Below are 25,884 nucleotides of genomic sequence, written 5' to 3'. Positions count from 1 at the left end.
TCTTAGGTGGTGTTTTTTTTTTTTTTTTTTTACTTAATTTTAAATAGAACTTTAATATTTAATAGTGTTAAGTATTAGGTTGTTTATTTTTATAGTATTTTATTTCTATTAAGCATTAAAAAGTAAAGAAAAACCAATATGTTACTTTTTCTATTTATAAAAAGTCAAAATTTTGGTTTTTTCTATTTAATAAAATGTTTATAATAAATCATGAAAAAAAAATCTAAATTCTAAAAACAAATTATTTTTAGTAAAAAGACAAAAAAACAAACACTCTCTTAATCTTTTTCAAGGAAATAATACTTTTACCAATTCTTCATAGCAATCCCAAATTCCCAATTTCAATTTTCAACTAAATGATTGAAACCTAATAAAATGATTAATATTTTAAAGTCCAATAGCATAACCTATAATCCAAGATTAATGTCAATTTTGACTAACCCTCTTGATTCCATAAAAAATGCTTAAATTTTGGGTCCAAATTCATGACCCATGAACCAAACAAAAGATAGATTATAAACATTTTTGGAAATTATAAAGTCCCCTCCCTTTTTTTTTTTAAAAAAAAAATTAGTTTGAAATAACTTACCCCATTTAATAAAAGAAAAAAAAGAAAAAAGAAAAAAGAAAACATATTTAGTAATAAAAAAAAATAGTAAATAGTTTTTTTAAAAAAAAAAAAACATAAAATGATTTTTTGTTCTTAAAAACAAAAAACAATTTTATGTTCTTAAAAACAGAAAAAAAAAAAAATAGTGTTTATGGATAACATTCTTTAGTTGTTTTCACTTTATTAAATACTATATGTAAAAGTAATTTTTAAAATTAAAACATATTTAAAAATATAAAAATATATGTTAAAAATAGAAATAATTGGTTAAAAGGGGTGAAATTCTCCACATATTTGTAATTTGTGAAATTATCCATTCCCATGTTTTTTTATAAAAAAAAATAATCAATTTTTTATATAAGTGTCCTTAATTATTTCAAGTATTTATTATATGTTTAAAAGAAATAGTTATTTTTACAATAAAATAATAAGAACATTTTTGTCAAAATGAGATGAAAAAAAAATGAATGATTAGATTTCCAAGAATCGGGTTTCTAATGATCCTTTTAATCAAATAACCTATAAAAGATATTTCAATTATGAAACAAATATTTATTCTACAAAATATTAATCAATAAATTTCAAAAAAAGAAAAAAATGGTCTTATTTTTGAAAATAATTACCATGAACTTTATTTCAAAATATGAAATTGTTATTTTAAGATGTGGTTTTATTTTTTTATTTTTAAATTAAAATATAAGTTATATGATAAAAAAAATTATTTTGAAAATTTGTTTTAAGAGTTATATGAAAGTTAAAATATCAATTCAATTATAATATAAAATGATCATTCTTTCTAGATTTTATAAATGTTCGAGGCAAAATTAATAATATAGTTTGTTTGTTCTTAATTCACATCACAAGAAGAGACTTGGAAGATATTTTTTCATGAAATTTTTTTCTCAAATAGATAAATAAATTATAAAGAAAACAAAAAAAGGAAATAGGGGAAAGAGTGTTGGCTAACGGCTCAATGTTTAAAAAGCATAAAAAATGGAGGGAAACATTTCCCGCCAGTTTTCTCACTCAACAATCCCCACGCTCTCTCTCCTCTCTTTTCCCACCACAGCAAACCCTAGATTCTCCTCTACAACTCTCACTCTACATCCATGGCTGCAAGGATTGAAATATCGGTACTTCGATTTTACGGATATATCGGAAATATCGGTGGATATTTTTTCACAAATATCGATGAGTGAAAATTATTTAAAATTAATAGGAATGCTTGAAAAAACTTCAAAAAATGATAAAATAAGTAAAAATACACATTTTTAAGTTATCTTGTAAATGTAATTGACATATATATATAATTAAGAAGAAAAATATCGTAAACAAAGATATATTGGTAAATTCGATAATTGAATTTAAAAAATAATATATATGAATTTTGAAAGTGTATAAAGTTAGAATTGAGTTAAAAAATATTTGATTTTATTGAATAAAAACAATTTATACAAAAATATAATACATATGAGATTGCAATAGTCCTTATATTAAGGAAGAGATCGATATGGTTTCATTATAATGTTAGATGAAGAGGACCAACTTGTTGAAGATAATATTTATTTAAAATTTTTTTAAATACTTTTATTAAAACATGTTTTATTATATTTTAAATGAAAATTAAATTAATTTATATAAAATATTTTATTTGAGATTTAATTTTTAAAATTTTATTAAAAATATATAGTAACGACTTTTTTTTTATTAATATTAATTTATTTAATAATCAAAATAAAATTCAATAACTTATAATTATTTATATGGATAGAGGAAAATTGTTCTCATGATTTTTTTTTTTTTTTTTTTTTTTTTTTACCTCTACTAAATCTAAAAATTAAAAGGGCCACCCACTTCTGAAGTTGCCCTCCAGCCCAGAGAATTACCCTTTTCTGAAGTTGCCCTCCGGCCGAGAGAATTCCTAAAAAAGACCTATTTTCCTCTGCCACTCTCAATCCTCGCAGGTACTAATCTAATCACGTTGATATTATTTTTTTTGCAACCCCCGTTTGATTCCCAAGAAAATCCATCCCCCATTCGATTTCCGGGGAAATTCATCCTCGTTTGATTTCCGAGAAAATCCATTCAAAACCCCCAAAGAAAACCAAAAAGTTTGCTTTTCTTTTGCTTCCTGTGTTTTCTGGATCTGTTTTAAGGGTCTCTTTGCTGTTGTGCCATTGGATTTAAATTTCACGAACCCTAAATCCACGATTTTTGAGCCAGATTTTGTATCCTGTGCGCGGGCTGTGATGGCTGAAACCCCCCGAAAATCCTTCCATTCCCCCAGAAAAGCCCATAAACCCTCTCCTTCAACTCCCATCATCCCTCAAACGCCGCAAACCGTAACTCCTAGTCGATCCTCGCGCCAAGTCTCAAGCCCAGATCCATCAGATCTTCGCCGTTCATCTCGCCGGTCGTCCCTGCAATTCTTGGAACCTGAAAAGCGCTCTTCAAAAGCCACAAAATATGTGAAAAAGGGTGAAAGATCGAAGCTTCCGGTCACTCCTGATGTGTCAGAGGCGCGGAAGAGGAAGAGCCCTGATGAGGGAAATGTGGTGACTAGGGCTAGGGTTTCGAGGAATGCGGGTTTGATGCGGAAGAAGCGGGTTTATTACAAGAAGGTTGTGTATGATGGGGGTGAATTTGCGGTGGGCGATGATGTGTATGTGAAAAGAAGGGAAAATGCGAGCTCGGATGATGAAGAATTGCAAGTGGAGGAGTGTAGGGTATGCTTCAAGTCTGGAAGGGCTGTGATGATTGAGTGTGATGATTGTCTGGGTGGGTTTCATTTGAAGTGTTTGAAACCTCGGCTGAAGGAGGTTCCAGAAGGGGATTGGATATGCCAGTTTTGCGAGGCCCGGAAATTGGGTAAGGAAGTTGTGCTTCCAAAGCCACCCAAAGGGAAGAAACGGAAGAGAACTGCAAGGGAGAAGCTTCTTTCCAGTGATTTATGGACGGCTCATATTGAAAAGTATAGTCCTTTATCTCCTTTTGCTAAATTGTCTGTTTGGTTACTGATAAAATGTGGGAAAAGGAAAGGAATCAATTTGAAACATGAATGCTATGTCGTTCATTATAAAGTGAGTTTGACATCACTATTTGGGTTGATTGATTTGAGTTTTTAATTTCTAAGGAGCAAAATGACCAAAAACATGGGACTTGAAATTCTGTTTTCTTTTCTTTTCTGCTGCTTCTGAGGGACAAGAAAAAGAGAAAATGATATGAATTCTTATTATTTTATTGTAGTAGTAATTGTGTGGACTATGGATCATTTTTTTATGTTGGAGATGTGCAGTATATGGAAAGAAGTGGATGGTACTTACTGGTTTCGTGGGCGATGGTATATCATCCCTGAAGAGACTGCAGCTGGAAGACAGTCGCATAATCTAAGAAGGGAGCTTTATAGGACAAATGATTTTGCTGACATTGAGGTGATTTTCCTTTTTTATCTATGATATTTTATTTCCTAGTATACAATGCAATAAACGAGGCCTGGAATAAAAGTAAATTTCTATGTTATGAGTAGGTGCTGGTTAGGGTTGGAATAGAATTTAGTTTCTATAGCATCTGATTGGGTTTGAGGACTTACATAACTCTTGGGTTATATATTTGTTGGGTATCTTGTTGTACTTCATAATCTTCCTTTGATCTCTCCTTTACCTTCGGATTTAATCTCTAACTTTAGCATGAGAACTTTGTCTTTTTGATCCCTTCTCTGCTTTCGTTTCACTGTCTTTAGCCCTGATGCCATTTTTAAGAGTGGTGGAACTTTTCGCTTTTAACTCCATAGTTGTGCTAATGTTTGTTTTGTTGCTGCAGATGGAATCCATCATTAGGCTTTGCTATGTAATGAGCCCAAAAGAATTTACCAAGGCCAATAATGAAGGTGATGATATTTTCTTATGTGAATATGAATATGACATACATTGGCACAGTTTCAAGCGTCTTGCAGAGATCAATAATGGTGAAGAAGTAAGAATTTTAGACAATCAAAGTGGCATTTTGAGGATTATTGTGTTCTCTTCTAGTTTATGGGCTTGCTATCTCATTTGTCAGGGCAATGAAGAAGCTGACAATGATGTAGATTGGGATTATGGAAAGGACTCAGGCTCTGATACTGAAGAAGACATGGAATATGAAGAGGAAAATGTGAACAATTTACCCAGTGGACCATCCCCAGCTCATGCAGTTGCTGCAGTATGGACACTGTACATTTTATTCATATCTGTGGCCTTTAGCTTGGTGGTTGCCTGAAGAAGAGAATTAATTAATTATGTAAACAATGCAGAATTCGTGGAAGGGAAGGATCTTTGGGCTAAAGAAAATTGGGACAAAGAAAATTCCAGGGCATGTGAGATGCCACAAGCAGACTGAACTTGAAAGAGCAAAAGCAACACTTCTGTTGGCAACTTTGCCCAAGTCTCTACCTTGCAGGACTAAGTATGTGAGACTTGAATTTTTATAGGTTCCATTTTTTTGCGCACTAGTTTCTAATAGAGGACATGGGCTTTTATGTAGGGAAATGGAAGAGATAACTGCATTTATAAAAGGTGCCATCTGCAATGATCAATGTTTGGGACGTTGCCTGTACATTCATGGTGTTCCTGGAACTGGCAAGGTAGATCTATTGGCTGTAAATAATTAAATAATGTTGTGTTATTTCAAACAGGCAATAGGTTTTTTCTTGATCTTTTCGCTGCTTAAATGAGTATTACTTATTTGTACTCTTCATCCGCTCCAAACTGCAGACAATGAGTGTACTTTCAGTAATGAGAAATCTAAGGTCTGAAGTTGATGCAGGAAGCATAAAACCCTACTGTTTTGTGGATATTAATGGTCTAAAATTGGCATCACCAGAGAACATTTACAGGGTAATGGCTTACATGAAGTTTATCTGCTTCATATTTTATTACTGAATTCCTTTTGTTTCCCCATAATATGTTGTCCATAATTTCTTTCAGGTTATATATGAGGCATTAAGTGGTCATAGGGTTGGTTGGAAAAAGGCTCTTCACTTGCTAAATGAGCGATTTGCAGATGAAAGCAAAATTGCCAAAGAGGAGATCCGGCCTTGTATTCTACTTATTGATGAACTTGATCTTCTCGTAACCAGAAATCAGTCGGTAACTTGTTTGTCATAAAACATACAAGTAATCACTTTTCATTTACATTTGCATTTTTATATGTCCTGTGAAGTTTAGAAACTCTTATGTCCATGATCCTTGCTTCTTATTACAGGTTCTGTACAACATTCTTGATTGGCCTACTAAGCCACATTCCAAATTGATCGTGATAGGTAGGACTTTATTTTTTTAACGAGGTTTATCTTCTCTTGTGACAAATATAGCCATGTAATGTTGTTTCCTTTAATAGAATAAGGTATTGTGAGTGGCACAGGTGATAAATTGCTGCAACAAAAGCAGTTGTAGTAATACAATTATAATGCTGTGTTATAAATCTAAATTCAGGGATAGCAAATACCATGGATCTTCCAGAGAAGTTGCTTCCCCGTATTTCAAGCCGAATGGGTATTCAAAGGCTTTGTTTTGGGCCCTATAATTATCAACAGTTACAAGAAATCATTTCAAGTCGTCTTAAAGGAATTGATGCATTTGAAAGGCAAGCTATAGAATTTGCTTCAAGAAAGGTCAGTCCATGCACTATTTCTTCATGAGACTTAGAGTCTGTTTGGTAGTGATTCTAAGAAGCAATTCTAATCTTTCTAACACTTGAAAATTTTTATTTTTTAAGCATTAGTCGGGGTAGAAACACTTCCTAGAATCACTACCAAACAAGTTCTTAATAAATTCTGGCTCTCTGCTTTTTCATATTCTAAGAGGGAACAATAATGGATACTCATTTCCATCTTCATATTATTCAAGTTTTCATTAATTTCATGTTCACAATGTTGTTTGTATAATCAGGTGGCAGCTATTTCTGGAGATGCACGTCGTGCTTTGGAGATATGTAGGCGTGCAGCAGAACTTGCAGATTATCATATTAAAAAGCTAACTTCACCTCCTGATTCTTCTTCTGAAGGTAGATAACTTATTTGACTTACTAGGCTTTGCTTTTCACGCCTTGATAAGAAAGAAGGCAGTGGGGTTAATGATCCCTTCAACATAGCTAATGTGCATATGGTCTAGAATCTGCTTTCCCAACATGTATAAAAAGTATCATTCCTGTATTTTATATTTCTTGTTGGTCTGTAAAATCCACCTGATGAATAAATCTGGAAGCAAAAATTATGCTCCTGGATATCATCCACAGTATAAAATCCAGGCATTGCATGAAGTTCCACAAAAATTGTTCTTTCGCTCATGGTGACTTTCCTTATTAATAGTTTAATTAAGTTTTTCTATATCCATTTCCTTTTATATATTTCTTTCCTTTTACGAATTTCAGTATTTTTGTTCCTATACATCTCTTTCTCCATACATTTTATTCTTTCCTGGCAGCATGTGGTATATTTGGTTAGATGGAACACTACCATTATTCTTAGCTTCCCAAACAGGCTTGCACTTTGTTGAGAAGTATTATCCGCTTGTTCCTAAAGCAACAGTCTCCTCACTAGATGGATCTATATTTCTCTGCTTTCCAGGAAAAGCTCTTGTTGGAATGGCAGAGGTAGAAGCAGCCATACAGGAAATGTTCCAGGCACCTCAAATTCAAGTGAGTTGAAAGCCCACTTTATGTTCTCAATTAGAAATCCTGGTTCTTGATACAACTCCATTTCATTCTAAGAGAAAATGGAATCTTGGAAAAGGAGGTATCTTTGCTGTTGAATGAGTTTATTTTATTGTTATGCCAGTGTGCTATTTTCTTGAAGTATTTTTGTTATAATATGAAATGAATGAAATGTGGACAGATTGGTTAAAAGGAAAATAGCCTAAAAAAAGAAGAGGGAGTTTCTTTCTTTTTCTTTTTTAAATTATGAATGGTTACAGAATTTGGAGTCAACAAAGCATCAATATTCTTCAGTGTAGTGCACCATTGTTTTCAGGCACTCCTTTTATTAACATTCCTCTTATTTGCCTATCAAAAAAAATTTGTTCTGGATGAACATGATGGAAGTTTGAGTTTTATGAAGCCATTTCTTAGTTCAATATTTCTAAATACCAAATGGAGCCTCATGCTGAAATGGGCTATTGATAAATTAAGACTAATTCAAAGAAATTAGAAAGCCTCTCTGATGGGTTGGACAATAAACAACAAAATATTCATGCACCAAAAAGCTGTTAGTCATGATTCATGACATAATAACTAAGTATGAGACCTGGAATATCATGGAGAAAAAAATTTGAGCCACTGACATTGATTGCATGATTTTTGTGCTTCAAATGTGCATAACCCCTAGATAATTTTATTGGTTGATATGGGTAGAATCAACGAAAGTAGCCATAGCTGCAGTCAATATCAGATTTTATGTACTCATAATTATACACTTTGGTAGAATTGCAACAATGTTTTATTATTACTTGTTGGAAATACTTAATATATTTCATGAAAATGAAAAATACTTAAATACCTATTCTTCTTTGTTCCCAGGTGATGAAGAGTAGCTCAAAGCTGAGTAAAATCTTCTTGGTAGCAATGGTGCATGAACTCTATCAAACAGGAATGGCAGAGACTACTTTTAAAAAGGTCAACTTCTCAATCTTCCCAAAAAAGAAACTTCTGCAATATTGCTTGCTAATATGTTCACATTTTAAATTCTGTTGTCTTTAAAATATGACATTTGAAACTCAATTGATCATCTCCCAAGTATGAAATTTCTCTACCCCACTCCGCAAATATTCAACAAGCTTTGGAGATTGTTTTTCCTGTTAAGTTGGAAAGGTGGAATACATGAACTAGAAGTCTCAATGATAGATGTCATGGATTGAACCTAGAAGCCCATACATGATAACAACCAGCCAAGAAGCTGTTATGAATGCTTTGAGTTTCAATACTTTGAATTTGCCTTTTCCTTTTTGTAAAGGTTCCATTAGAAACTTTGATTATCCCATTATAATTTTATTACCTTTGTTCTCCAGAAAGGCTATTGTGGTGTATGGATCTTAGCTGTGAGATTCTAATCATCCTTACTGAAGCACATTAGAAGCAGAAATCAAGCCCCAATAGTTTTTAGTTTACTTCTATTCCCTTCTTTGATGCCTTTGCCAAGGATGAATCTTATAGGGTCATAATTTCCTAGTATGTTGGTTTCCTGCTAAACAAAAACAGTTTTTAGTTTACTTGTATTCACTTCTTTTATGCCTTTGCCAAGGATAAATCTTATAGGTTAATAATTTCATATTATGTTGGTTTTCCTCCTAAACAAATTTTTCCATATTGCAGTTGTCAGTGACTGTTTCATGCCTCTGTACAAGCAATGGAGAAAAGTTCCCTGGATGGGACACACTCTTGAGAGTTGGGTAAGCCATGTTAAAGTATTGTCTTATTGTTTATGTGAGTGAAATTTGGGATGGCCGTCTTTCCAGTCTATCATTATTTTGGCACCTGCCTTTTCATATGTGGTACTTCACTTACAGTTGCATTCACAATGGATTTCTTCATTTGGCTGTTTAAAGAACCAGATTTGTATCATTTCAAGCAATAATCTTGTTATCATTTGGTGATGACTCTAATACCAGTGTGTTGCTAAATGACATGGAAAACAAAGTAAAATTATTTATTTTTCATTTGGTTTTCAAATGCCTGTTTGCAGGATTGCAAAAATTAAAATAGGAGCTTATATAGAATGTGTTCTTGTAACCTTCTTCACAAAACTGAATGCTGCTTATCTTGTTGGTTTTTGGGCAGTTGTAAGCTTGGTGAATGCAGAATCATTCTATGTGAAGCAGGAGCTAAGCATAGGTTGCAGAAGTTGCAGCTCAATTTTCCAAGGTTAGTCCCCTTTAGTGAACCCACAATTGTTACTCAATAATCCAACTGATGAATTATGCAAACTGTTAGTACTTTTTTTTTTCTTTATCAAAAAACAAACAAATCATTGATATAGATTTTTAAGTACAAGGTGACAGTTGAGAAATCCTTCCAAAAATACAGAGGACAATAAGGAAAAAAAAGGGAATGGAGAACTACCTAGGCTGGTAATACTTTCATCTGCAAGGATCAAGTAGACAGGGCTGGCTGGTTGAGTGGGCAGCCCTATCCTAGATTAACGTTATTGGGAAAGTTAAAAGAAAACAATTAGCCAGGATCATTTCACACTAAAAAAAAGTTGACCAAAGTTGTATGCTCCCAACTCATTTGCCTAGTATTGCAGTTCTGTATAATGTAATGATCCTCACTACTATTTTTCCTCAGCCCTTTAAAGAAGCCATGCAATACTGTCAACAATTTCTCAAATTATAATATTGTCAGAACTATGATTATGTTTCGTTCTTGGAAAGATAAGAAATAGTAAGAAAATTGATTTTCTTATATTTAGTTTTACCATAAAAATTAGGAAAGAAAAATCAAATATAATTAAAATTAGTTAGGAACTTATATATTTCAAATTATTTAATCTTTATATTCAAGAATTAAAATAAGTGAAATGAATTTGAAGTAGCATATAATCATAATAATTTATTGGCTTTAAATTTTTTTTTTCTTTTTTTTCACTTTTTCTCTCTACTTTCTTTGCCTTGCATTTTTCCTCTAATTTTCTAGGAACCAAACATAGCCTATAGGATTATAAGAACTAACCCGAATTATGTTGCCTTGTGACAGTGATGATGTAGCATTTGCACTCAAAGATGACAAGGAACTACCTTGGTTAGCTAAGTATTTGTGATTCATCACTCCACCCCCATGGTGTTCAATTATTTATTCCCAATAAAATATTGACTTCAATTTTGGTCTTGCCTTATCAATGATACATTTGTTAATTTTTGGATTTTCCTGGTAGAGAATTACCGTGATTAATTCTCATTATTTAAGGTTTTAAACTATTGAAATATTCACCTGGAGAAACAGAAACTGTATTTCTTATTCAAGGAACTTTAAGGTTTGGATATGAGGAAATGCTAATGAGATCAGTCACTACTTTCTAACTTTTTCTCTTACATGGAAAATGGTATTTTGGAAATGAATTTCTCAAAATAGAATGGACACATATATGTCCATCCTAATCTTGAAATTGAGAATTTTTACATTTTCAGGGAGTTTTACCAATTTATAAGCGAAAACTTGCCCCATTTTCTGTGATGCACATGTTGGTTGAAGAGTGATGAGAGGACAGTCTCCAATCCATTCTTGCACAATCTCCATCTCTTTTCACCAGTTACTTGATTAATGGCCAAACTTGCTCCTCATCCCTAAATGAAATGCTTAAATTTCCATCTCAGATGATTTGAGATTGAAAAGTCTCTGCATTGGATAGGATGTTGGCAGCTGGGTATACAACAAATTAATCACAGGTCTTGCATAAGTGCTTCCCAGCATTTTAAGTGATGTAAGGTAGAAGGGTGAGCCCCATGTCAGCATCCTTCTCTTAATATGTTGTTTTGAACTTATGTGGGATGGCCTTTGCCTATAGCATTTTATCAGTAGAAGTCCAAGTGAAAGTTAATGTGCAGTTGAAAAATATGTTATTATTAAAGATTTTTAATTAAATACAACTATACCTTTTTTCATCCCTTTGAACAACATCATTCACTTTATTTGATAGTGATTTTAGTAATGTTTTTTGCCTTTAAAATAATTTTATTTTAGAATGTTGAAAAAATTAAAAATGCTTTTTAAAATCATTATTAAATGGATTCTTCTTTTAATAACCTCGACATGCCTCAAGGACAATCATGATTATGGATGACATTGAAACACATTAAAATAAATTGATTCTTGCATTTTTCAACAATTAAATACAATCCAAAAACAAAAACATATGGGCCTGTTGGGGAATGCTTTCAAAAACAATTTTACATATTGGTTGGTTGGGTAATGCTTCAAAGAATTTTTTGATGTTTTTTTAGAACAATTAGCTATATTTTGGAAGTTCTCAAGAACAGTCTTTTGTTTTTGAGGGAAAAATAAAAACATGAAAGCAAGTTTACTTGTCAATCGTTCCCAAAACAAGTTTTTAAAAATTGTTCTTAAAACGGTATGTTTTTTTTAAAAAAGATATTTGAAATTGTTTTCACTCTTTTTTGGGCCTTTTTGAGAATAATTTTTCTAGGCCCCCTTGTCCTTAGATTTTGGAAATGGCTATCAATTGAGGCGGGGTTTGGAATTCTTTTGGAGGCTTTGCAAGAACCTTGTCTTGGGGCTTGCTAGGATTGTGTGGTCTTAGGAGACTTCTAAGGGATTGTTTTTAATAGACAGTATCATGTAACCTACAATTAGCAAAACTTTGGAGCAACAATCTGAGAAATGATTTGAAAATTTCATAAAGGGATAGGACCTGCCCTACAAGCGAGAATGTTGATTCTAATACAATGACCTACATCGTCTTCCTGTATTGAGAGCCATACCCAGAAAAACTAAAGACAATAACATCTTAAGACAAAAAAGAAAACAAAAAGAAAGAACAAAAAAAAAAAAAAAGACAAAAAAAAGAAAACAGACAGAAGCATGTGTTGTTAATTTCTTCTACAGACTGCAGTTCTATAGATTCTGATTCCGGGCTAGACTGAAACATATGCTGTTTGTTTCTACTGCAGGCTGCAGTTTATACCAAAAGTATGAACCAGGTGCTGCAGTAGGAGCCTAAGCCATCTGTGAGAATGGTGAAGTAAACCAGGTACTGCAGTAGGAGACTAGGCCATCTGTGAGAATGGTGAAGTTTTTAGCCATAGAGACCGGCCCAAAATGGCACTTCCATGAACAGCAAGGTAAGCAGCATTTAACCTAGTGATCAAATCAATCATCCACAATCAATTAATATGAACCAAAACATAGAGCTCCTAAACATTGCCTCAAAAAACAGAGAGAGAATTACTTGTCCACATCAGGTGTAGCTAAAGGATCATATAACTCGTCCCTCTGTTCAACGGCTGGAACTGCACCTGCCATAGCTGCCAAGTCTTGAACACCCTCAGCCTGATTTGAACAAAATTTACAGTCAAGTTCAAGTAGCTGTCACCAAATTGGGAATTTTTTTAAACAGAATGGATGTCAACTAAGCTCTGAGAACTCAAGACAAGGTTACAGTGAACAAGCTGTTTATCATTTAGGATATGTGTCGAGTGGACGGGCAATGCAGCTGAGACATTATGAAATCCAAACTCTTGTAGCTCACTAGGGGTGCATCCTGTGCAAATAATAAGGTCACTTCTATAACATTAAAAGATACCGACACATAGAAACAGTTTAAGCAGCCATCATGTCCCAGTAAGGATTTCCTTGTTTCAAAAAATAACTGCAAAAGAAAGCCGTGGCAAAAGTGTGAAGAACAATTAATATACTTATGCTTTTCAGCTCATACTTTATAAGAACAAAGAACCTCTATGCTAGGTGTAACTTGATCTTGACATATACATGTGTTCAAGGGAAAGAATGAGGATGTTGCCCCATAAAATTAGAGCAGAATCAAAGATTTTGAGAAATGTCTCTACAAGATAGTGTGCATGTGGATAACACACCAAATTCAAACGAAAATTTATCTTTTACAGTTAATAAACAACAAACTGAGAAAATAGGTATGGTCAAAACGAGGGTTTAAGATGAATGCACTAATGACAATATGAGAAAGAACAAGAAAAGACTGCATTCATGAGAGATAGAGGAGGCACCAATCAAGCAAAGGTTGTCCCTAGGTAGTTGCACATAAGGGCTTGTTCAGTTGGTTTAGGAGAAAAAGTTGTCTAAAGGATGCTTTAGCCATATTAAATGATGATAAAAAAATGCACCAGTATTTTGATCCATATTGATTGAACCAAACTGAGGAAGGGCCAAAGGCAATGGAAAAGACAAAATTGACAGAAGATATGGGTGCTGTTGTTCACAGATTTTTTCTAAACAAAACTAAACTATTAGGAGGTAAAAGCGCAATTGTTTTAGTAGCTGGCTTATATATCTCAGATGTCACAATTCAGTTAACAGGAAACTGCTTTTTTTATTAGTAAATTTATTTTTAAAAAATAATGGAGAAATTCATTACATGATCATATTTGCATTTTTATTCCTGTTCATTTCCAATAGTTCATCCTTCAATATTATTGTAATTATGCAAAACTAATGTTAACAATATCTTGCCTGTTGAGGGTATTGTAAGTAACCAGCATATGCACCATAAGCATACAAAGAAGGATCTTGAGTAGCCCCATAAGGATATGCATCATAGCCTTGTCCATAGCCATAATAGGCACTGCTCCATTGACTTGGATCTGCCTGCTGACCCCAGCTACCAGGTAGGTCCTACAACAGAGTGGGTACCAAAATTTTGTCAAGACTAGTGTACATGGTTCGGACCTGAAAATCTTTGGAAAATATTAGCAGTAGCATTCGCAGCGTGATAAGACTAACAAAAAACATTCTCCTATGTATTCTTTCTCCTATAATGTTCCATGTATCTGTAACTCTAAAACCTGAATTCATTTGACAATTTTTTTTTTCTTCCCTCTTTCTTCTTCCTGCTCATTTAATGAGCTTCAGACACCACATCTGAACTCCTTTTGAGGAATTTTTCTTTTCCTTTCTTTTCTCTTCAGATTTTGTGCTTCAAGCATGGTACCCAAGGTTCTTTGTTGATGTGGTAAAGGCTACACTAATTTGACATAAAAAAAACTAATATGACCTTCCAGAACGATCTTATTTTGTTAAGTAATATTTTGAAGACATACTGACCACTGAATGGCAAGTTCTCGATTGTACAGATTAAAAAACTCAAGGTCATTTTTTCTCCAACAAGAGGGGATTGGTGTATCCTATTTGACAAAGGCTCGACAAAAATGTTAGTTTGTTTTAGTAGTTTAGAATTATTAGTGGCTGTTATGCCTATTTTTAAGAATGTTGTCCTTTGGAAGTATTAGCAATAAAATTTGAGTACAAAAATGTTACTATATTGGTCAGGATGAGTCTTAATCTGATTTTACTAGATTTCTTTTTTTTTTTTTTTGATAGATTATCTAATTTTACTAGATTTCAAAATTCTACAAAGTTCTTATATCGACTTCTTTAGTGAATAACAGTTAAGACCCTTATGATGAATTAAAAAAAATGAATATCTATGGTAGAGGTTTGTTCAATGCAAAATGTAAATTCCTTTGCAGAATTTCTTTCTCATTTCCTCTTCCTATTCCTTTCCCAATTCAATGTGCTTTCATCACCAAATTTGAATTTCCTTGAGGAAAAACTCCTTTCTTTTATTTCAGATTTTGACCTTTTGAATTGGGGAAATTTTGTTTTTCTTTTATCATTTTGAAGAACTGTTGCAAAAGTTGCAACAAAATGCAGATCATTATGATGCAGATCATTATGATGCAAATCATTGTGTTTTCAAAACTCAGTATGACCCATAATGTTCTCTTGGTTAAGAACCCTCCGTTTGCATCTCCATTTCTTCCAACAATTAAGGTAAGATCCCTTTGGCTAAAGCGACATGCCATTCCACCTCAATTTTGTAATTTCAGGGGATATCCTTTATCCCTCCAGGTTTTCCTGGCCTTCAAATGTAGTTGTGTCATTTTAAAAGGCAGATGGGAGGAAAGAACCATACAGAGAATCTCTCAATCTTATAATCCCAAATTGAGTATTTGAAAAAGAAGAGATATCCAGATTGAAATTCACCTGTTTAGCTGTTGGGCTCCGACCCCAAGAAATCCGGACTACTAGTTGACCAATCACAGTTCCCTGCATCCTTTGGATTGCTTCTTCAGCAGATGTCCTAAAAGATGATCATAAAATTACATGATAAGAAGAAACTAGTTGACAACACAAAAAGAGAACGTAAAAGGAAAACTTGACAAAGATATGTAATATAATAAATTTTCTGGAGAAAAAAGGCTAGACTTGCAACATTTTTTAGCTCAACTACTAAATGCTTTAGATAAACAGCCATCAGTATTCCGAGAAACAGTATTTATAAACCTCCACCCTCCCAAAAAGATAATAAATAAAATTATAGTAATAATAATAATAGCAATATTAGCAGTAGTAGTACTAAAGAAATATGGTAGCTTTTTATCGTAGCTATAAGTGATTTTGAATAATTCTGATGATCAAGGTTTTACATGCTGAACAAACCTAGTTCCAAACTGTACAAAACCACATCCTCTGCCTGCAGGAATCTTGACATAGACAAGCTCCCCAAACTGTGAAAAGATTTGCTTCAATTCCTCTTCTGTCACATTAGGATCCAAGTTACCAACAAAAATCTGCAATAAAAGAAAATAGTAAGGAAAAGAGATAAAGACATAAATCCTAAAATGAGGAAAAATGTTAGACTCACTGTTGTGTTATTTATATCATTATCTGCTGGAAGAGCCTGCAATGGTGGCGTAGTATAAGCAGGAGCTGGATATAAGGCTGTCAGAGAAAACAAAAAAGTGTATTCAGTCTGATCAAAACAAAAATACCAGGGAACAAATTAAAGCATGACAATTATGCATCATCTGTCAATTTGCTAAACAAAGCCATGTCTTAAATTTTTTTTTGATAAGTAAAAACAATTGTATAAAGAAAGCTTGAAGTACACCTGAAAGTATACACGAAGTATACAAGGCAACAAGGCCAAAGGGGAAGAAAAAACAAGAAAACCCTTACTTACAACCCAACCAATCAATGAAATCGAAAATGGACCATGAAGCACAATCTACATGAACCCTAACCCAATCCGAAAACATGTACAAAAAAGACCGTAAAATAGCTTGATCTTCTAATTCAGTGTCTTCAAAGATTCTTCTATTTCTTTCATTTCATAAAGTCCAAAATAAGCATAAAGGGGCTGCATTTCATGCCTTTTTTCTTTTCTTTCCAACAAAGGTGCCGTTCCAACCAAGAATGGTTTCCTTGATAGAATTGGGCAAAACCCAATGAACACCAAAAAGAGCAAAAATAAGATGCCAAATCATAGCTGCCTTGGGACAATGAATAAGCACATGATTTGTTGATTCTTCATCCGCTTTACACAAATAGCACCTACTTGGTAAGGCCCAACCCCTCCTTTTTAGTTGATCCATAGTTAGAATTCTTCCCCAGATAGCCTCCCAAGCAAAAAAGCTAACTCTCTTTGGAACCCAAGGATTCCACACTAAGCTTGAAGGGAACTCTCTACCAATGCAAGGAGCTAGGGATGAGAAGAAAGACTTAACTGTAAAGAAATCTTGATGAGAAGAAAGACTTAACTATAAAGAAATCTTTCTTTGAAACCCTCCAAGACATGACATCTTCATTCCCCCTTTTAAGCGCATGACCATGTAACCTACTGAAAAAAGTTTCCACCTCTTCCATCTCTCAATCATTGTTAAGTCTTGTGAATACAGGGTTCCAATATCCCAAATTCCCGGACTGATCCCATAACTAAGCTACCCAAGCATCCTTGGAGGAGGCAAGAGAGTACAATCTTGGAAAAGCCTCTTCCAAAGAATCCTCTCCACACCACCTATCCTTCCAAAACCGCACTCCTCTACCATCCCTCACCTTAAAATCCACCCTTTTGCTAAACTCCATCCACCCGTTCCTAATCGCCTTCCAAAGCCCCACTCCATGACTCTCCCTTGAATCGCCAGGGCACCAACGTCCATCTTCCTCTCCAAATTTCCTTACAATCACTTGTTTCCATAAAGAGTCTTGTTCCGAAGCAAATCTCCGACACCATTTTCCAAGAAGAGCCTTATTCAGCCTAGAAAGGTTTCTGATACCTAAGCCCCCATCCTTTTTCTCCATGCAAACAATACACCAATTCACCAAATGCGGCTTACTTTGAGAAGCTCCTCCCCCCCATAGGAAGTCTCTTTGAATCTTTTCCAACCTTAGGCTCACCTTGCGAGGAATGATAAATAAGGACATAAAGTAAATTGGGAGGCTAGAAAGAGTGCTCTTTATTACTTTCAACCTTCCTCATTTGGACAAATACTGTCTCTTCCACAAAGCGAGCCATTTCTGAAATCTTTCCTCCACTACATCCCAAACTTGAGATGATTTGAAAGCAGCTCCCAAAGGCAGGCCCAAATAACAAGAAAGAAAAGAACCCACTTTACAACCCAACACCCTAGCCAAGTCCTTAAAATTAGGAACCACCCCCATTGGAATCAATTCGCTTTTGTGAAGATTGATTTTTAGCCCAAAAATCGCTTCGAACCACATAAAAGCTCAACTTAAGACCTCCACACGCTCCTTGCTTGCATCACAAAAAACTAGTGTGTCATCAGCAAATAAAAGATGACAAACACCCACACCCTCACCACCTCTCCCACCAGCCATGAAACCCTCAAGAAAGCCTCCTTGTGAAGCCCTCTTCAAAATAGAAGACAACGCCTCCATTGCTAGAATGAAGAGGAAAGGAGAAAGAGGATCTCCCTGTCTTAGGCCTCTAGAACTTTGGAAAAAACCTACAGGAGAACCATTAAGCAAGATTGAGAAACGGATTGAAGAAATACACCACCTCATCTAATTCACCCATTTAGTCCCAAACCCCATCTTATCCAAGATTGCTAATAAAAAACCCCAGTTCACATGATCATATGCTTTTTCAATATCCATTTTGCAAATAATTCCACCCTTTGCACTTTTTAGTCTTGAATCTAAGGCCTCATTCGCTATAAGGACAACATCCAAAATTGGTCTACCTTCCACAAAGGCATGTTGGGAGTTCGAAATCACATTTCCCACCACTCTTTTCAATCTATTAGCCAGAACTTTAGCTAGAATCTTGTAAAGACTTCCCACCAGGCTTATAGGACGAAAATCCTTCAAATCATCTGTACACCCTTTCTTAGGAATGAGAACAATAAAGGTGGAGTTTAAACTTCTCTCAGAACGGCCAGAACTGTGAAATTCAGCAAAAAAGCCCATTACTTCGTGCTTGACTATGTCCCAGCAAGATTGTCAAAAAGCCAAAGTAAACCCACCCGGTCCAGGGGCTTTATCCCCATTCAAACCAAAGACTGCAGTCTGGACCTCTTCCACAGAAAAGGCATCCTCAAGGAGCCCCGCCTGAACACTATCCAAGAAAGAAAAAGGCAACCCCGATATACTTGGTCTCCAATCCCCTTTTTCTGACAAAATATTCTGGAATGCATTAACCACCCCCTCCTTCATCTCAGTCTCCTCAGTCAACTTCCTACCATCCACTGTAATAGAAGAAAGAAAATTCTTTCTTCTTCGAGCATTAGCCATCTTGTGAAATTTTTTTGAATTTTTATCACCTTCTTTCAACCACAATTCTCTTGACTTTACCTCCAAGAGATCTCTTCCAAGACTGCCCACTTGCTGAACTCTTCCACAACCCATCTTCTGGCCTCACTATCCTTTAAAGAGAGACCACAGTCTCTTTCCTTGGCGTCCCATAAACCAATCTAACTAAGAGCGACGTTTTTATTCAAAGAGACATTTCCAAACACCTCTCTATTCCACACTTTCAGATCCTGCTTCAGAGCCTTTAGCTTACAAGCAAGAATGTGACTATAGGATCCGCTGAAATTGTAGCAAGACTACCACTTCCTGACTAGGTCTGTGAAGCCCTCCACTTTCAACCACATATTTTCGAAGCGAAAAGGGGTTTTTTTTTGCCTCTAATTCCTCCTCCATCCAACAAAATAGGAGCATGATCAGAAGTGGGTTTAGGCAACAAGCTTTGAGAAAGGTTGGAGAAGTGACTCTCCCAGTCCTCAGAGACCAAAAAACGATCGAGTCTAGATGCTGATCTGTTATTTAAACCTCCACACCAAGTGTAAGAGCCCCCAACCAAAAGCAGATCCCTCAACTGCAACTCATCAATTACCTCTGAAAAACGCCTCATTGTCGAACACAAATTCAGGCAATTTCTCCTTTCATTGGGCAGTCTAACCACATTGAAATCACCAGTGACACACCAAGGATCACTTCACAAACCCTTAAGATCCCTAAGTTCGGACCAAAGGAGTTCTCTCTCAGAATAATGGACTGGCCCATAAACAACGGTAAATATCCAAATGAAATTGTCATTGCAATTTTTGAACCGACACAAAATGGAATACTACCCTGTTTCCATCTCAAGAAGCTTCAACATTCTGCAATCCTAGAAAACTAAGATGCCCCCCCTGCCTGTCCACTAGAGTGCACACTTCCCCAATTCACAAATCTACCAAAACCCAAACTTTTCACTACCAAATCCGACATGAGTTTGCATTTTGTTTCCTGCAAACAAACTAGGTCTGCCTTTTGTAACCTTAAAAAGGCCTTTACTACCTTTCTTTTGTCCTTATCATTTATTCCCCTGACATTCCAAGAGAGAATTCTAATTAACATCAACACTTCTTGAACACTCCCCAACAAATTTCCCGCTCATTTTTCCTGAATTTGCGGGGGACCCATACTTAATGGAACACTCTAGCTTTCATAACTCTCTCTCGACTCTGGACCTAAGCAAAGAATTCTTTGAAATTGATAACACTTTTTTTTTTTTTCCTTTCTTACATTATCTGCAAATGGTGCCTTGATTAATCCCAGGTTCACATACAAGTAGGATGCCCTAATGCATCATCTCATTCCATTTTGGCCAATGTACCTAAGTCACACACACGCACACACACATATATTGCTTTTTTAGTCATTACATTTTGATAGGACAGAAGGATTTTTTGTAAAAAAAAAGAAAATCATTTTTCAAATGAGTCATTTTCCTTTGATGAGATCCAATATATGAATGAAGGACACAATGTTTTTCGAAAGACTTCTACTCTTTCTGATAGGAATTATTACAGGTCCCATTTGATTCAACAATTGGATCATTAAAGTTACAGGTGTAATTAGTATAGGATTAAAGTGTTCAACTCATAATTGGTGAATTCATAGGTTCAATTCCCACTAGATGCAATCCAATGGGACCCTCCAATAACTCTATTGCAATTGGTTCTATATCAATGGAATCTCACCATCTATATGTGATGAATTGGTGTGGTATATTCATATCATAAGAGACAAGGAAGTAGGACTCCTCCATACTTACCCTGAATTTGATCAAGATAGGCTCATCCAGAAAACAAAAATCATATAGTGGAATTTGGAAAATGAGATAACAATGAACTGCTGAATAATGATATAGTCTAGACTAAATTTGCAAAATTATTGTAGTTTGATTGCCATAAAGGAAAATGATATTACCTTTTGCTGCTGCAGCATACTGCTGTTGAAAACCAGTGGTCTTTTTGGGTGTTGCTGCACTAATCCGCATGGGTCTGGTTGAGCAATAGACACCATTCATTTCAGTCATAGCACGGTTTCTTTCCATCTCATCAGAGAACTTAACAAACCCATATCCCTTTGTGCGTCCAGTATTTGGATCAGTCACAACCTTGGCGCCTCTAACTGATGGATATTGGGCTCGAAATGTCTCTTGCAGCAAATAATCTGTAACATCAGGTGCCAAATCCCCTACAAAAATAGAATGCTCTGGCCCAGCATCAGGACGCCTTTCTCCAATCCCAAAAGAAGCCCAATTCAACCTGAAGGTTTGTTCGGTTCCAGGCATTTGTGTCCCATTGTATGCCTGCAGAATCCTCTCTGCTGCAGCATGAGATACAAACTCCACAAACCCATAACCCTCTGGCTGGCCAGTGATCTTGTTACGTATTATCTTTATTGAAATCACCTACACAGCACAGAAAGATCCATTTAAATTGGGCAATATCTGGAATTGAACAATGAAGCAAAATGTTTGAACTGAATGACCTCTTCTCATCACCACTATGAAGTAATAGTTGAACACACACACACACAAACAACATATCAAAATTTTAAACCCCATAAACTGAGGGCAGTAACCTAAGATCCACTATAAGAAGGATGTCATTATAGGAATCAGAACAATTCAATAACAGCTTGATTGTGACTCATTTTCAGTGTCCACAACCAGCAGTTTTTTGTCCTCCAAAAGGAATCCAACATAAGTAAAATCCCATTGGAACTAAGTTCCAAATACTGGGATAATACTGTATATTGCAGATGCATATCCTGAAGAAAGGTACCCAGTTCAAAAAGGAACAATTTGATGGATACATAAAAGCCATTGAGCCATACCTCAAATGGCAAGAGATTGGGGTGGGATGAAAAGGTTCCAAGTAACATCCCAAAAAAAACAAAAATAAATAAAACCTATGAAAAAAATAATATTATCGAACACACAGAACCCGGATTCATTATCTAAAAGATAAAAAAAATGCTGCACTTTTACAACAGCAACTTTCATATATTGAAGCCTATTTTTTCTGGTAGTGTTGGCATTTCTTACCAAGGAAAGATCATAACTGATGAAATATGTAAGCCCCTTTTTCTGGTCAACTTAGTCCAAATTGTATTTTACATGACCCAAATCATTCTGACACCCTTCTACTCACATTTTCCAAAGCTCTAGGTCATTTTCTATTAAATAGCCCCAATACATGAGAAATGCTTCTCACATAAGTCTTGCACAAACATTTAACAGAGACAAGTACAGTCCACATTTTCTTGCAAACCAAACAAAAGTAAACAAAAATTTTTAAAGGTGTTTCCTTTTTTCTCTCCTGTTTTCTCAATACTCACAATCCCTCCGCAATTTTAAAAGCCCAACTTGTACTCTTAAATTTTCCACTCATTGTACAAACTGCTTCAGTATTTTTCCAAAAATAAATCAAAATTATTGCCAAACATCACAAAAAACAATCAAATGTGAAACTACAAAACAAAAGGCAAACCCTGATAACATCCTCAATTATGAACCACAACACTAAAATTATATTGTTTTATTTAAAAAAACCTAGAAAAGCAGAGAAAGAAACATTTTTAGTTTCTACTACGTCTATACAAATTCTTCCAAATTCCCCAAAATAAATTGAAATTACAGCCAAACTACACAAAAGCCAATCAAAGTTTAAACTTCAAAACAAAAGCACTAATTGAGATTATATAAAAAAAACACTTATTCCTAAATTCATATGTTAAACAACAAATGGGGAAAAAAAACCTAGACAAGCAGAGTCAGAGAAGCATTTATGATTTCCGCCCATTCTACACAATTTTCTTCCATATTCCCCAAAGATGAGTGCAAAAGATTGCCAAACACCACATAAACCAATCAAATGTGCAACCAGGAAAGAAAAACAGGAAATATAATCATATCAACAACATTCATATCCAAATTCAAATATCAAACAACAAAATTTCAAAAAAAAAAAGGTAGAAAGCAGAGAGAGGACCTCGCCGGTGTGAGCGAAGCAGGAGTGGAGGTAGTTTTCGTCGACCCAGTACTGCAAGTCGCCAATCCAGAGAGTTCTGACTTCTTCGACGGAGGTAGGTTGTGTGTACGGCTGAGCTGAAGCCATTGATGACACCGTTGCTGCTGATGCATGGCTGGGATGCATCCATTGCTGTTGCTGATGCGCTTGTGCTTCCATCTCTTTCTCCCCTTCCCCTCTCCCCCTTCTCCTGCTGTCTTTCAGTATTCAATTTTCCGCTTTATACGACGTCGTTTTCTATGAAACAAGATAGGTTTCCGGTGTTCCATTTTTCTTTTATTTATTTCAAACAGGGTTTTTTTATTTTTATTTATTTTTGGATAAATTTACAATATTAGGATAGGTTTGAAAGATTGTCGTCTCTTCATGATGTATTCTTGAAAACATTTTTTTATTTTTGGAATAGAAAATTAAAATTTGATTGGATAGACTTTCTAATTCTTACCTTTATAATTAAAAAATGGTAATAATTTTTATATAACATACCAAAAATATTGACTTTCCGATTAAAAGGGTCTTCTTAGCTCAAATAAGATTAAGTATGAAGTTATGGGATGTCTGATAAAACTTAATACTTATTATTTAATAATTTAAATTAATTTTAAATTAAATTATATTTAAATTATTAACTTAAAATTTATTATTTAATTCTTATTTTAAATATTAAAGTTGTTCAATAAAATTAACTTAAAATCTATTTTAAATTATCAAATTAACATATTTATCTTCAAAAATTATAAATAAGACAAAGGAGGTTGGATAACAATGAAGGTTGTGGAATAGTATAAAAAATCGTAGGAGTAATTAGGGCAAATATGAATAAAAATATAAAATAAATGCATGAATTTAAAAATAAGTTAATTATTTTTACTTATGACATAAAGTCATTTTTTATTTTAAGTCATATTATTAAGTTATTTTATCAAATATACTTAATTTATTTAATAACTTAAATTAAATTATTAAGTCACTTTAAATTATTAAATTGATTTAACTTTCAGAGTAATATAACCTTTTTCTTTCCATTAACCATGTAGACAACAAAAATAATTTTTTATTTTTACTTTATTTTCCCCTCTTTCCACTGAGATAAGAGAGAGATGTTTATGGAGATTTAAAGTATCAAACGTGGTGATTAGGGATAATTTTACTATACTACTAAAGCCATAGATTATTGTAGTACTGAAAGTTGTTCATTATACCACGATCTGAATGTATATAGGGTTCTCTTTGATGGGGTGCTATAATGGATTCTTTTTTCAAATTTTTAAAGTCATTATCTGGTGTTATATATAATTTGATGTTTAGTTAGGGTGATTATGTCGGGTTTGTTTGGTAATTGTTCTCAAAAACAATTTTTTATTCTTTGGAATAACAATTTAGGGAAAATGATTGATAACCAAAAAATTATTTTATATTTAATATTCTTAAAAATAAAAAATAGGTGTTTTTAAATAACATATTTTAATTATTCTTTTTTTGTTTTCATCAGTTTTATGAGGATTGTTTAAAAAAATAATTATTCAAACATATGCAATGATTTTTAAAAAAATAACTACATAAAAATTATTTTTAAAATTTTTTAAAAAGATATTAAAAACATTTTAAGTTTTTAAATAGACTTTTATTTTACAAAATATAAAAAAATTATTTTTAAAAATAATTATCAAACAAACCCTTTTTCGTTCTCACTCACTCTCTCATGTCTTTCCTTTTTCTCTTTACACCCTAACAATGATAAGAGACGGATGTTTCTAGAAATTTGAAACATCAAACGTGAATAGAGATAATTTTATTATAGTACTAAAGCCTTAGATTGCTGTAGTATTTAAAGTCGTTCATTGTACTATGATCTAAATGCATACATGGTTCTTTTCGATGAGGTGCTATAATGGATTCTTTTTTCAAAATTTTTAAGTTTATCATCTAGTCCTATACAAAATTTGATGTTTAGCTAGGGTAATAATCGAGGGTCTATTTGATAATTGTTTTCAAAAATAATTTTTTGTTCTTTAAAATAAAAATCTAGAAAAACATGTTTAACAATAAAAGACTGTTTTATGTTTTCAAGAATAAAAAGTAAAGTGTTTTAAGATAACATTTTTTAATCGTTTTCACTTATTTTCTAAGTATTGTTTAAAAAAATAATTATATAAACATGCAGAATAATTAAAAATAAAATAATAAATATAAAATTATTTTTAAAAGTATTTAAAAAATAGGTTAAAAATATTTTAGGTTTTCAAATAAACTTTTGTTCTACAAAATATCAAAAAATAGTTTTCAAAAACCATTATAAAAAACTGGTTTTCAGAACTGTTTTTGAAAACAATTACCAAACCTAATATTTTGATCCAACTTTATAGGACAATAACCCATAACCCTCATGTTTTGGCTTGATGAAAAATAGTAGGGATGCGAAAAGTTATAGCACAAATCTTGCCTACACACCTCCATGATATCTAAGAAACGGTGCATCTCTAGTTTGAATGATATCTATTTCTTTGTCAAATGTCATTTAAGTTTTCTGGTGCTTCATAAAATGTTGCCAAACGACATGTTTGTTTTCCCTGACCCTTTAGCCTTTGAAAAGGTTGCTAGTATCTTTGTATTACAACATTCCATCCCATTTAACTTTTGTAGTTTTTGTTTTACTAGGAATGGAAATGGCATCATATCCCTGTCAACAAACCAAAGGAGATGCAGAAATTTCCACCTTCCATTGTTTGACTTTTCTAGTGGAATTACACATGGAGGTTTGCCTTTGTAACTGATACTTGCTTAAGGGATAACAAACATGATTCCCAAGTACTTAACTTGAAATCATATTGCAAGATTTGAAGAGTATTGGAGTAGTAATTAGTGGTAGAACAACTGATATTATGGAAATCAGATTGAATGGTTGTGTTGTATTGCAGTGGTTAGGCATAC

General features: G+C 33.8%; 2 protein-coding genes and 1 non-coding gene across 4 annotated transcripts; 2 read left to right on the top strand and 1 right to left on the bottom strand.

Annotated features, from left to right (window-relative positions):
- Positions 1-2,451: 2,451 nt before the first annotated feature.
- On the top strand, positions 2,452-10,653 carry LOC100244935 (origin of replication complex subunit 1B). Of its 2 annotated transcripts, XM_010652946.3 has the most exons (17): positions 2,452-2,574; positions 2,834-3,581; positions 3,906-4,041; positions 4,430-4,582; positions 4,667-4,807; positions 4,899-5,050; positions 5,129-5,228; positions 5,359-5,481; positions 5,572-5,733; positions 5,849-5,906; positions 6,079-6,257; positions 6,535-6,649; positions 7,212-7,282; positions 8,159-8,254; positions 8,951-9,027; positions 9,416-9,499; positions 10,331-10,653. In XM_010652946.3, the coding sequence occupies exons 2-17, from the start codon at positions 2,860-2,862 to the stop codon at positions 10,392-10,394; spliced, it is 2,433 nt and encodes an 810-aa protein (XP_010651248.1). In that variant the 5' UTR covers positions 2,452-2,574; positions 2,834-2,859; the 3' UTR covers positions 10,395-10,653. The 2 variants fall into 2 exon arrangements, with proteins under 2 accessions (XP_010651248.1, XP_019076232.1); XM_019220687.2 differs by lacking the exons at positions 7,212-7,282; positions 8,159-8,254; positions 8,951-9,027; positions 9,416-9,499; positions 10,331-10,653 and adding an exon at positions 7,069-7,203 and having other exon boundaries at positions 2,464-3,581.
- On the top strand, positions 4,490-4,567 carry LOC132253990 (small nucleolar RNA snoR28). The gene has a single exon (XR_009465940.1). It is a non-coding gene; the product is annotated as a small nucleolar RNA snoR28 (small nucleolar RNA).
- Positions 10,654-11,965: 1,312 nt separating the features above from the next.
- On the bottom strand, positions 11,966-23,243 carry LOC100243203 (polyadenylate-binding protein RBP47B'). The gene is made up of 8 exons (XM_002285443.4): positions 22,915-23,243; positions 20,843-21,329; positions 15,990-16,066; positions 15,785-15,915; positions 15,329-15,425; positions 13,796-13,957; positions 12,540-12,640; positions 11,966-12,448 (listed from the first exon to the last, which is right to left on the bottom strand). The coding sequence occupies exons 1-8, from the start codon at positions 23,110-23,112 to the stop codon at positions 12,358-12,360; spliced, it is 1,344 nt and encodes a 447-aa protein (XP_002285479.1). The 5' UTR covers positions 23,113-23,243; the 3' UTR covers positions 11,966-12,357.
- Between the last annotated feature and the right edge of the window lie 2,641 nt (positions 23,244-25,884).

Source organism: Vitis vinifera, chromosome 6 (assembly GCF_030704535.1).
Source record: "Vitis vinifera cultivar Pinot Noir 40024 chromosome 6, ASM3070453v1".
Taxonomy (NCBI): domain Eukaryota; kingdom Viridiplantae; phylum Streptophyta; class Magnoliopsida; order Vitales; family Vitaceae; genus Vitis; species Vitis vinifera.
Note: the sequence above shows the minus strand (reverse complement) of the source record. Positions and strands in the feature narration are given on the sequence as shown.

What these genes read in the sequence shown, in the direction of transcription:
- LOC100244935 (XM_010652946.3), top strand. Translation starts at nt 2,860, where the DNA reads ATGGCTGAAACCCCCCGAAAATCCTTCCATTCCCCCAGAAAAGCCCAT. An exon ending in ATGATTTTGCTGACATTGAG is followed by an intron (nt 4,042 to 4,429) that starts GTGATTTTCCTT and finishes TTGTTGCTGCAG; the next exon opens with ATGGAATCCATCATTAGGCT. An exon ending in TAGAATTTGCTTCAAGAAAG is followed by an intron (nt 6,258 to 6,534) that starts GTCAGTCCATGC and finishes TTGTATAATCAG; the next exon opens with GTGGCAGCTATTTCTGGAGA.
- LOC100243203 (XM_002285443.4), bottom strand. Translation starts at nt 23,112, where the DNA reads ATGGAAGCACAAGCGCATCAGCAACAGCAATGGATGCATCCCAGCCAT. An exon ending in GCTTCGCTCACACCGGCGAG is followed by an intron (nt 21,330 to 22,914) that starts GTCCTCTCTCTG and finishes TGTGCTGTGTAG; the next exon opens with GTGATTTCAATAAAGATAAT. An exon ending in ATGATATAAATAACACAACA is followed by an intron (nt 15,916 to 15,989) that starts GTGAGTCTAACA and finishes CTTTTATTGCAG; the next exon opens with ATTTTTGTTGGTAACTTGGA.